Source organism: Acromyrmex echinatior, chromosome 3 (genome assembly GCF_024713525.1).
Source record: "Acromyrmex echinatior isolate Ae372 chromosome 3, ASM2471352v2, whole genome shotgun sequence".
NCBI lineage: Eukaryota > Metazoa > Arthropoda > Insecta > Hymenoptera > Formicidae > Acromyrmex > Acromyrmex echinatior.
In genome coordinates, this window is record NC_141854.1 from 9580935 (window position 1) to 9592277 (window position 11343).

At 27.0% G+C, this 11343-nt stretch overlaps 2 protein-coding genes across 4 annotated transcripts; one reads left to right on the forward strand and one right to left on the reverse strand.

Annotated features, from left to right (window-relative positions):
• Window positions 1-1194: 1194 nt before the first annotated feature.
• LOC105146332 (ankyrin repeat domain-containing protein 13D) lies at window positions 1195-7159 on the forward strand. The gene is made up of 13 exons (XM_087404451.1): window positions 1195-1465; window positions 2764-2899; window positions 3016-3140; window positions 3335-3380; window positions 3527-3670; window positions 4251-4431; window positions 4537-4762; window positions 4842-4970; window positions 5055-5205; window positions 5340-5501; window positions 5584-5684; window positions 5777-5865; window positions 6154-7159. Exons 1-13 carry the CDS (start codon window positions 1367-1369, stop codon window positions 6386-6388), a joined length of 1824 nt encoding a protein of 607 aa, XP_087260577.1. The 5' UTR covers window positions 1195-1366; the 3' UTR covers window positions 6389-7159.
• Window positions 7160-7326: 167 nt separating this feature from the next.
• On the reverse strand, window positions 7327-11340 carry mip40 (Myb-interacting protein 40). Of its 3 annotated transcripts, XM_011056504.2 has the most exons (8): window positions 11169-11339; window positions 10976-11088; window positions 10718-10793; window positions 10505-10640; window positions 10228-10425; window positions 8165-8348; window positions 7738-7886; window positions 7327-7663 (listed from the first exon to the last, which is right to left on the reverse strand). In XM_011056504.2, exons 3-8 carry the CDS (start codon window positions 10791-10793, stop codon window positions 7642-7644), a joined length of 765 nt encoding a protein of 254 aa, XP_011054806.1. In that variant the 5' UTR covers window positions 10976-11088; window positions 11169-11339; the 3' UTR covers window positions 7327-7641. The 3 variants fall into 3 exon arrangements, with proteins under 3 accessions (XP_011054806.1, XP_087260580.1, XP_011054805.1); XM_087404454.1 differs by lacking the exon at window positions 10976-11088 and having other exon boundaries at window positions 10718-10823; window positions 11089-11340; XM_011056503.2 differs by lacking the exon at window positions 10976-11088 and having other exon boundaries at window positions 11089-11339.
• Window positions 11341-11343: the final 3 nt, after the last annotated feature.

The following is an 11343-nucleotide window of genomic DNA, read 5'->3' on the forward strand; positions in this document are numbered from 1 at the left end:
GAGCGAAAGAGAGATATGTATGCATAATATATAATTTAAAAAGGTCAATTTTTTTTTATTATAGTTTTGTTCATATTAATTTCACAATTAACAAAAATCTTGATTCAAATATTTTATGTTATACATTTTATTTCGTCATTATTTTATTTGAAACGCGAAGTAATAGCGATTGATTGTAAAAATTCTCGTTCTGCTGCGAATAATTAAACAAGTAGATATTTTAATGACAAAAGAAGAAGTTGCAAACTATTTATCAGAGCGCTAATCGAATTACCGTATAAGCCTTTTGAAATTATTATTGCTATAAAAATACGCATATTAAAACTAAAAATATCAGGCTTAGAGCGTAGTGGACGATAGTAGTTATAATTGTTGACGACGACGATGACAATTACGATGACGCAAGACGTAATGACGATGATGAAGAGAGATAATAATAATATACCAGACACATGATTAATATTTTATTGAATTATATTTTATTAATTATACACACACACACACATACACACATACACACACACACACACACACACACACACAAAACTAAATCGATATGATTATGTATAAATAAAACGTACATATATAGAATATATATTACAATTCTTCTGTACATTCGGCTTATTATTTTAATTTCCTATTTAAACATTTATATATTTCAATCCTTTCTTACAATGAAAAATCAACATCTTTTCTTAACCCTACTTGTAATTAAAAATCGACATTGTATTATTTCAAATCTAGTAAGCAGATTTTTTTCTATGTAGATCATTGAATGAATGGTATGAATAATTTGAAAAATGATTTAAATTTTTACAAAAAAATGATTAAATTATTTTGGTATTTACCATCAATAATTTTGACAAATAATTAATTATAATAAAATATTTACAATTATATTAATTTCATAAATTGTTATACATGTATATTTTTTTTCTAATATGTCTCTAAAAAATATATACTTTAATAGATATATTTTACGTATTTAAAAATATATAATAGATACAATATAAGAAATAAATATATAATTAAAAAAGTTGAATTTTATATATATATAGAGATTTTTTTATTTATTTTCTTAATATTGCCGGCACTAGATAAAAATGGTCGCTATTGATGTTTGAATAGACTCCAAAATGGCGGCACCAATAAGAAAACAAGTACTGGTGTCGAGGTTTCTCGAAGATGATGCGTGCATGATAGGCGGTTTTCGTTCTGTCGCGTTGCATATTCAATGAACATTCTTTTCATATAATGCAATCTAATGTCATGTATCGCGCTGTCAAAATTACATGTCGTGCGTTCGACTCGTGGTATTCGTTACGATAAACTTGGTATATGTTAATGTCGATTAAACCTCGTAGAGATGGTGAATATAGATATTATACGAAAGAATTATCCATTGCACTGGCTCGTCTGGCATAACAGCTATGTAGAACTCGACAAGGAACTGTCCACAAATCAGGTTTGTGCATACCTGCTGTTTAATAAGCTTATCTCATTTGATATTAATTAGATTCCGTATGCCAACGTAACGGTACACGTGATTAACGGTAATTATGCGTTTTATTTGCTTTTATGGCTCTGCGACTTTGTCCTCCAGGTGCTATGTGTCAACAGCTCTGTTATCAGTGATAACGAGTCTTCTTCACATAATTGACATTCTACAATGAATAATAATTGCGTAATTGTTCGAGGCAGATGAATAGCGCGATACTGTATACGTGCATTCGTTTACTAGCAGTTTGAATAACGCATTTGTCATTTCAAAGTATTTTCAGTACATCCTTTTTTTCATACGCTCTATCTGATTTTGTTGTGAAAGATATAATAATTACTCAGCATAATTTTACCTAACTCTACGAAATTCTCTCAATATAGCCAGTCTCGTATATTTTATGATAAATATGGATATAGAGATAATAAATTAGATAACACAAATCATTCGTACAGACACGAGAAAAAAAAAGTTTAAAATAAAAAATTAAAAGTCATTTTACTGCATCTGTATTCATAATTCATGAGGATATGAGCACATATATATATATATATATATATATATATATATATACACACCATATTTTTAAAAAAATCCATATGAATAAAAATATTGGAAAAAGAAAGGAAAATAATAGACTAAATATGTATTATTCTATATTATGAAAGAATTAATATTTTTCTTTTATTAATAATAGTGTTTCTGTTTTTAAAAAATAGTTACATGAGTAAGAATAATAAAAATACGTTGTCAGTTTTAGCAAAAATGAGACTTTCTTCTATTAACTTTCAAATTATTTTTATTTTGAAATTAGTCGCAGAAAATACATTAGAGTTTCACATTTATAATAAGCAGTGTGGATAGCATTATCAATTATAATTTAATAATGTAATAAAATATTTGTATAATTCATTCTTTGTATGTTACATTTATATCCATAAACTCCATATGTATTCGTAATTATATATTTTTTAAATTTATGATTGCAAAATTGATTCGAACTTATAGTAATAATGCAAGTTAAAAATATCTGAAGCCTTTCATAAAAAAGAGAGAAACCTTAGATATGACTTACGATTCATACTGTTGAAGCAGAGAATCAATCTGATATATTTTATAATACGAGGAGTACATTTTGAATATATCATTTAAATTATATAACAAATGCAAAGTAAATATATGCTAAAAGAAAAATTAAAAAATACAATATTGCTATAATTATCTTAATTATATAATGTAAGTTATAATATTTAAATATTTTCTAGCATGATATAGAAAAACATGACAATCGAGGAAGAACACCATTAATGTTAGCAGTAACCTTGGGTCATACAGATTCTGCTGTAGTATTGTTACAGCATGAAGCTAATGTTAATACAGAGAACACTCAAGGATGGACTGGTAATTTATTTTATAGTCTTTGTGTTTTATCTATCTGTGTAATCTTTTGGATGTTTATACTTTTAACAACTTTTAATTTATTTTTATTATAATCAGTTTAATTTATTTTGATATAGTGGTTCAAGAAGCAGTTGGTACAGGAAATCCTGAATTATTGCAATTGGTACTTGCTAGAAGAGATTACCAGAGATATTGTAATCGAGTGGCTGGTATACCAGAACTACTTCATAAACTTAAACAGGTTAGTTTTATGTAATAACTAACACGTTATTAATTCAATATATATACAGTTCCCACAAAATAAATCTCTTTTATTAAAAGAGAAATTCTTTTCTGCAAGTTCCGTAAATTAATATTAATCCTAACGTTTCTTGTGTGGACTATCATTATATGAAAGCTAATTTGATGATCTTAGTAAATAGAAATCCTTTTCAGGCGCCTGATTTTTATGTAGAAATGAAATGGGAGTTTACAAGTTGGGGTAAGGAACAGAATTTAATGACATTTGCTTATAATCTTCAAGATTTACAGTTTAATCTATAATTTGGATCTAACTGCAATTTATATACTTATCTAATTTATTTTTAATAACATATGTGATTAACTATTATTGTTTTTGTTGACTAGTTCCTCTTGTATCTCGGATGTGCCCAAGTGATACATATAAAGTTTATAAACAAGGTAGTAATGTGAGAATTGATACTACTTTATTAGGCTTTGATCATGCAAATTGGCAACGTGGTAATCGAAGCTATGTGTTTAAAGGACAAAGTAAGCATAGATATTTTTATAATATGAATATATAATAATCTTATTAATATTCGTGCATGAGTATCATACAATTTCACTTTTTTAAATTGTGATTGATTATATGTTTTGGGAATGTTGTTGGGTCAATTATTTGTTTATTATTAAATTTCATATGTTAGTACAAGCTCAATTTTATCTATGACAATTAGATGAACGCAGCTGTGTGTTTGGATGGTCATCACACAGATGATACAATCTTAACATTTAATTTGCGTATTGCATTGCTAAAAATTTTATAAAAATATTTTTATAAGCATAAATACGGGGGACTTTTTAATATTAACACTATATATTTCTTATTATAATTTTTCTTTTTTTCGTCCTCTTTTTTTGTTCCCATTAATTTTTACAAATATAACTGAATAAATAGATAATTAAAAATAATATAAGACAATATATTTTTATATCATACATATACATATACAATGTTTAGATAATGTGCAATATGATATGATAATATAACAGAGTTATATGGTTTTTTTTATTGAAATAATTCAGTATAATAAAATACTTCATAAAATTTATGACATTTTTTTTGTAGATGATGGGGCAACAATGATGGAAGTAGATCACGAAACGAGAAAAGTTTATGTTGAACATATGAAACTTATAGGAGGTGATAATATACAATTATTGGAACCATCTGAAGAAGGTGTGATAGCTCGACTTACTAATCCTATAGTTACAACTTACATAGATACAGATAAAATTAGTTTTGAACGGTAACTATCTATCATTACGATATTTAATAATGTTACATACATATTTATATATATGTATACAATTTGTTCATATCTATTTCAACAATATTGTTTATGTTGAATTAGCAATAAGGCAGGTCTGTGGGGATGGCGTTCTGACAAAAGTGAAGTAGTAAATGGTCATGAGTGTAAAGTGTTTAGCGCAAGCAATGTAGAATTAATAACTAAAACCCGATTGGAGCACTTATCTGAAGCAGATAAAGCAAGGGCTCGAGCACCAAGAACACCTTTACAATCATTTCTTGGTATTGCAGAACAGCAGCAGGAGAGTTGCAGCACTGTCGCTACCAGTGTAATTTTTTTCAATAATTAATCAGTTATTATATATTTAAAATAATTTTTGAAATTATTAATCAAGTTATATATTTTAGGAAGAATTTAACAGTGTAGGGAATTCTTCTAACATAACTGCTGAGGAATACTTTGATCCAGCTATAGATTTAAATGGAAGAGACATAGGTAGACCAAAAGAAGTTAATACAAAAATACAAAAATTTAAGGTATTTTATATATATTGAAAAAACTGTGTGTACATTACACATATATTATATTGTATACTAATTAAAACATTTCTTTATATTCAGGCAACTTTATGGTTAAGTGAAGATTATCCATTAAGTCTTCAAGAACAAATCATGCCAATTGTAGATTTGATGGCTATATCTAGTTCACATTTCGCAAAATTAAAAGATTTTATTCAAATGCAACTTCCAGCTGGTTTTCCTGTTAAAATTGGTAAGATGTCAATTATAATATGGTATATATATATATATATATATATATATATATATATGTACGGCTGCAATATATATTGAATATATATACATATTGCACACAAAATATATTAAAATAATCAATTTTTTTTTTAGAAATTCCATTGTTCCACATTCTCAATGCGAGAATAACATTTGGAAATATATTTGGCTTAGATCAAGAGGTGCCACATGTAGGTAATTTACAAGAAACTAATCGTATAACTTGCTTAGTTGATGATATTTGTTTTGAAACACCTAGTGGATATGCCAAATTAGGTAAAACTTCGTTTTATATATATGTGTATATATTCTACACTCAATACATATAATGTACTTAATTCACATTGGTTGAATATAGGTGCGGAAGTTAGAACACAATTTAGTATTGAAGAAGAGGATGATTTACTACAGTTTGCTATTCAACAAAGTCTTTTAGAAGCTGGTAGTGAACGCGATGAGGTATATTGTTTTTCTTTATATTTTGTTTTGTAAGTATATACAAATATCGTATGTTTTTCCTGTTTTACACAAAAAAATATTATTTTACATAGGTTGATATATGGGAAGCATTAAGAGCGCAAAAGCCATCTAGACCAACTACACCTAACATGACCACTGAAGAAGAAAGGCAGCTTCAGAGGTATGCAATAAACACGTACTAAAGAGAATGTTATCGATGTTTTTAGTTAATTTTATTATTAATTTTGCATGTGTTTTTGTGCTACAATTCATGTTCAGGCAGGTGGGTAATTTTATAATTTGCAAATATCAATTTCGGGTAAATTTTATTCATGCAGCAGAAATTACTCATATTTAAATTAATATAAATGAAGCACAAAAAATCCGTAGAAAGTATTAACAAAATAAATGTCAATATAAATTTATCGAAATATTTTTCATATCTAAAAATAATTCTTTTTGAATATAGGGCAATTCAGGCTAGTTTAGTGCTGTATCAAGAAACGGCTGGCTCTACAGAAGGTACTGCGAATTCAGCGGGTATAAATGAAAATGAAGATAGCGATTCTCTCGAAGATACTGCAGAACAATTGAGATTAGCGTTAAAGCTTTCCGAGCAGCAACAAATGGAAGAAGAGCAACAACGATTGCTAGAAGAAGAAACGTTTCGTCATGTGCTGGAGCTATCTTTGACGGACAAGTAAACTTCCATGTGTAATAGTGATAAAAACAAAACTTGTTTACTACAGTATACTTCCAGAAAAGTGAAAACTTTCAGTCTTGTCAAGAAACAAGACTATACAAAAAATCATTTCCTACATTTCATAGATTGCAAAGTGCATTACGGAGTAATAATGTTGCTTACGATGAACACTTGTTATTGAAGTATATAGTTAAGCAAGTCAAAAGATGGAAATAGTATAGTAGTAGTTAAGCGAATGAATAATTTAAATTATGTTATTTATTTCTTAGCTACATTTTATATGAGACAAAAATCCTACAATACTATAGACATCTCAGCAAGCATGTAACGAAGTCTTGAAAATTACAGCTTTTTGAAAAAAAATACAGTCAACAAACAATCAAATAGTATTTGTGTAAATCCTATTAACTGAAAGTAAATAATATAAGTTATGACTGTTAATATTTAGAATAAATAGCATGTAATTCTCAAGCCTTCAAAAATTATTCGTTTGGTCCTTTCTCCTCAATTTTAAATTTTACTTCTATAAATTTATAAGTGCATATTAATGATTATAATTAGGATAAAACAGAAAGATAATTATTATCTTAATCAAATCAAACATTTTTACAATGATCCCTTTTCATATCTACAATAACATAATTCTATACAATATTTTAATGCAATGGCATGTAATGAAAAATTAGGAATATACAGGAAGCATTTATAAATATTCAACCCTCTTTCAAAGTTTTTCATAAAAAATAAATTGAAGATATAAGATTAGTGCAAAGATTGACAGTATATTATTTATTATTTTAGATAAGTAATTTATTTTTATATGTTATTTTGTTGATATCTTATTAGATAATTATACATACACACACACACACACACACACACACACAAGGTTTAAGGTGTAAAAATATGAAATATTATTTACGCACTTAAAAGAAGAAATTGATTGCTATATTCCATTATTTTTATTAAAAGAAAAATAGTTACAAGGGTGTCGCGATTTCCTTTTATATTAAGGTTATAATTTATTATCGGAATATCATTAAAACATGATTACATTTTTCTTCTGGACATTATAAATAAAAAACTGCATTCATATAAGACATGTATAAGTATAATCTTCTGCATATAAGCATTCACTCACCAATGAAGTTGTGTAGAAAAATAGCAAATAAGAAATTATTCCTTGATGACATAATAAAAATTAGCAGAATTAGCGGCGGAAGAATCGGCAGTCACTGGACTGCCATATTTCTGCTATTCAAATTCCGATTGTGCTCTGAAAGATTAAAATCATAAGCATTTACAATTAATCAAAGGAAAACTATATCAATCAACATCTTTTATACAAACTTTGTAAAAATGGTGCCAAGTATAGTAGCACTTTGTGAATAACGTTGTTCATTTTTATGCGCTTGCTGATGCCATTTTTTGCGTATAGCATTCCACCGTTCAATATGATCTTTCATTAATTGTTCTCGCGTTTTGAGAATTTGTCCTTCCTGTAATTACGTTACGTACAATTTGTATGTGTTATAATACAATTGTTAACACAAAAAAATGTATTAGTATAAATCTTTCTTATTTTTAAAACTTTAACAGTAGCTATTAAGAATTATTTTAATAATTCTTTAATCAACTTTTTATATGAACTAAGGTATACATGGGATCAAACTCGAGACTTGTCGACTGTAAATCAATTACTTTTATATAGTTACGAGTAACTGAATTAATATAAATTCAAATATTATACATTTGTCGAAATATTATATTGACTCACATAATCTAAGTTCAAATCATCTTTTTCTTCAAGTATAGGGGATGGAATACGATTTCTTGGTATGGCTTCTTCACGAGGCAAAGGAGGTGGCAAATAATGAACATCATTTAGCTCACCATCAGTACCAATTAAATTATTTGCCGTGTTAACTTCATTAATTATTTCTGGACTTGGACTTCGCACTCTAATCACAAATTAATGTATTTATTTTAATTTTGCATAAATTTACGAATATAAAGTTGTATAGAAAGAAAAAAAAATTGAGAAAATATTTTTATAATGGTTAAGGGGATCGACTGGTTTGGAGGGTAAAAAAAAATGGATTTTTTTTAATTTTATTTTCGGGAAGTTGATTGTCTTGAAAATATGTTATCAAAATTATTCATAGAAATAACGTAAGATAAGGAATTATTCACGGTTAACTGAAATGGTGCACAGATAAAAATTAGGCGCGTTTGAGTTTCGATCTCCAGCTGTTACTTCTTCGAACAAAGAAACATCTGCCGGATTTCTGTCTTTTTCTACATTTCTGTTCAAACAAGAGGATGAATCGTATTATGGTCCAAGAATCGCCGAATAAGAAAAATTTATTGTAAGTACTAAAAAAACATAAGTATTCTAACTCAAAAAACTTTAAATGCATTTTTCTTAAAACGTGTTTTTTCAAATTTGCTGACATTGTAAAGAGAAATGCACCAATCGTCGTTTTTTACACATTTATTAAAACTATTTTCTCCATACGATAAATACGATTACACCTAAAAAAATAATAATAAATTATTCAAAGACTCCAATATTTAACAAATAAATTAAGGAGAAATAGCCCGCTTTATAATCTTATTTGTGTGTAGATGCCACTTCCATACTTCGGGATTTTTAACTTGTTATAAATAATTCTGTCTTGACCTCTCATTCGTAATTTTATGTTCAGCGTTTACTGATCAATTTGTACAGAATATCGTTAATCTGTTAAATAAATAAAAAAAAAACATTATTTTAACTAATTACTTTTATGATTGCTGATATTGAATCAAAGTTTTTATTCTACTTTATTTTATTATAGTGACTTCCTTATCAGTTTGAGTATCCGTCAAGATACAGCAGACGAAGATAGTGATTTTTACAGTTTAATGAAATATTTTTTCAATTCTGATAACTTTTTACTGTTAACAATCTTATTTTATTTTATTGGAATGCTTTTATATACTGGTCTATATTATGTTCGCACTTGAAGAGGATACAATTACGATGTCGAAACGTCTGTAACCTATTTATTTATTTTTTAATATATGACAATTTCACAAAAAAATATCCTATGCGTATTCACATGGGCTATTTCTCCTTAATTTATTTGCTAAAAAAATAAATTTTTCAAAACAGTAATAGTTTTTTCACAATTTAACGGGAAAAATAATTATCAAAAACGGATCTTTTTTTTTATAAAGGAATAATTTTAACAAATCGCGATTTTTTATAATTTTGTTAGATTTACCGTATACATTCAACATTATTAATTACAAATCAATTTAATTTTTTTTATTTCAGACGACTAGTTCTGACTGCACAATGTTAGCAATTTAACAAAACCATGTGGACACGTTTGCCACCATTGTTGCCTCTCAAACATTTCAATACATTTTAATTAATAACAATTTATATTTATTGCAAATAAAATATAGATTCAAATGTAACATTGATATAATCATTTTTTCACAAAAAAATTCAAAAAAAAATCATTGATTTTTTTTATCTTCCAACCATCTGGCTCCCTTAATTTAATCACTAAAATATTGTCTTTTGCATTCTTATTATATATAAGTTTTTAAATTATAAGAAATGCAAAAAAGTATTGCAGTATAATTAAGAAATATAATATTAATTATCATACACATGAAAAATTCCAGTATGATAAAATATTCTAAAAGAGAATCACTTAAAACTTAATATAATATCAATATATATATATATATATATATATATATATATATATATATATATCCTAATGTATATCAAAACAAATATTATATCAGTAAAATAAACAGTATCTATATAATTTTACTCACTTAGGAGCCAAATGAGGATTTCTCGGTTGATTGGCCATCCAAGCACGACATATTGGATATAGTGGTGTGTCTTCTTGAAATTGAGCTAAATCGACACTGCGATCAAATAATTTCATCACATATGTATGATGGAACGCTGTGTCAGTCTGTATTGGCCGACGACGTCTGACTCTCCGTGGAATATTCATAGATTTTGTCCTAAATGTCATAATTACTGAAAAATTAGTTTATCTCGAATGTTGTCTTAACGTAATTATAAAAGGATTTTGAGATTTACATTTTTTTCATGGGATGTTTATAATCCGAAATAGGACTGTCATCTGATTCTGCTGATGAACCAGTATCACTATGGTGTAATAATTCTCGAAGAGCGCCTTTTAAACGATCCCTTGCTACAAGAACATCACTATCTCCTATATAAACAATTAGTTTTATAATATTTAATACATCAACATAATTTGCAATAGTTTGCTCTGTTATATATCATTACCTATTTCATTTTTTATTTCTATTTTTATCCGTCCTGGCGTTATTGGTGGAGGTTGAATATTTCTTTTCTTCCCCATCTAATCATATTATCAAAGTTTTAGATTAATCTAAGTTAATAAAATTTAATGTTAATACACATTTATTTAAATGTAAAGCTACATATAATGAGCTATTAAGATAATTATTAATGTAACATAATTAATTTATCATATTAATTAATAAAAAAATTTATATAAATTCAATAAACAAAAAAAATTACTTTCAACGATGCTTGAACTATAGAATAATTATTTGACTGTTAATATCTTAAATTTGAATTCATCGGTACTTTGGCTTGCATTCGTTTAGTGCAAGAATATATTTTGTATATACCTGTAACAAATTGTTAAATACTGTAGTTTGTGTTGCAAAACAATATAGAACATCACAGAGAGCAAGAGAGTTCGTCTTACTTTTCCTATGATTACATTAGACAACAACGACTGCACTACCGTTCAATAAAAATCGCATTTACTTCCATATACTTCTAATTAGTTCTACTTATTCTACTAGATTTTTGAGAAGTAAACTAATAAATAACCTCACTCTTTAGCCTAACATTTCAATTCACGTCTGCGCAGTGCAGCA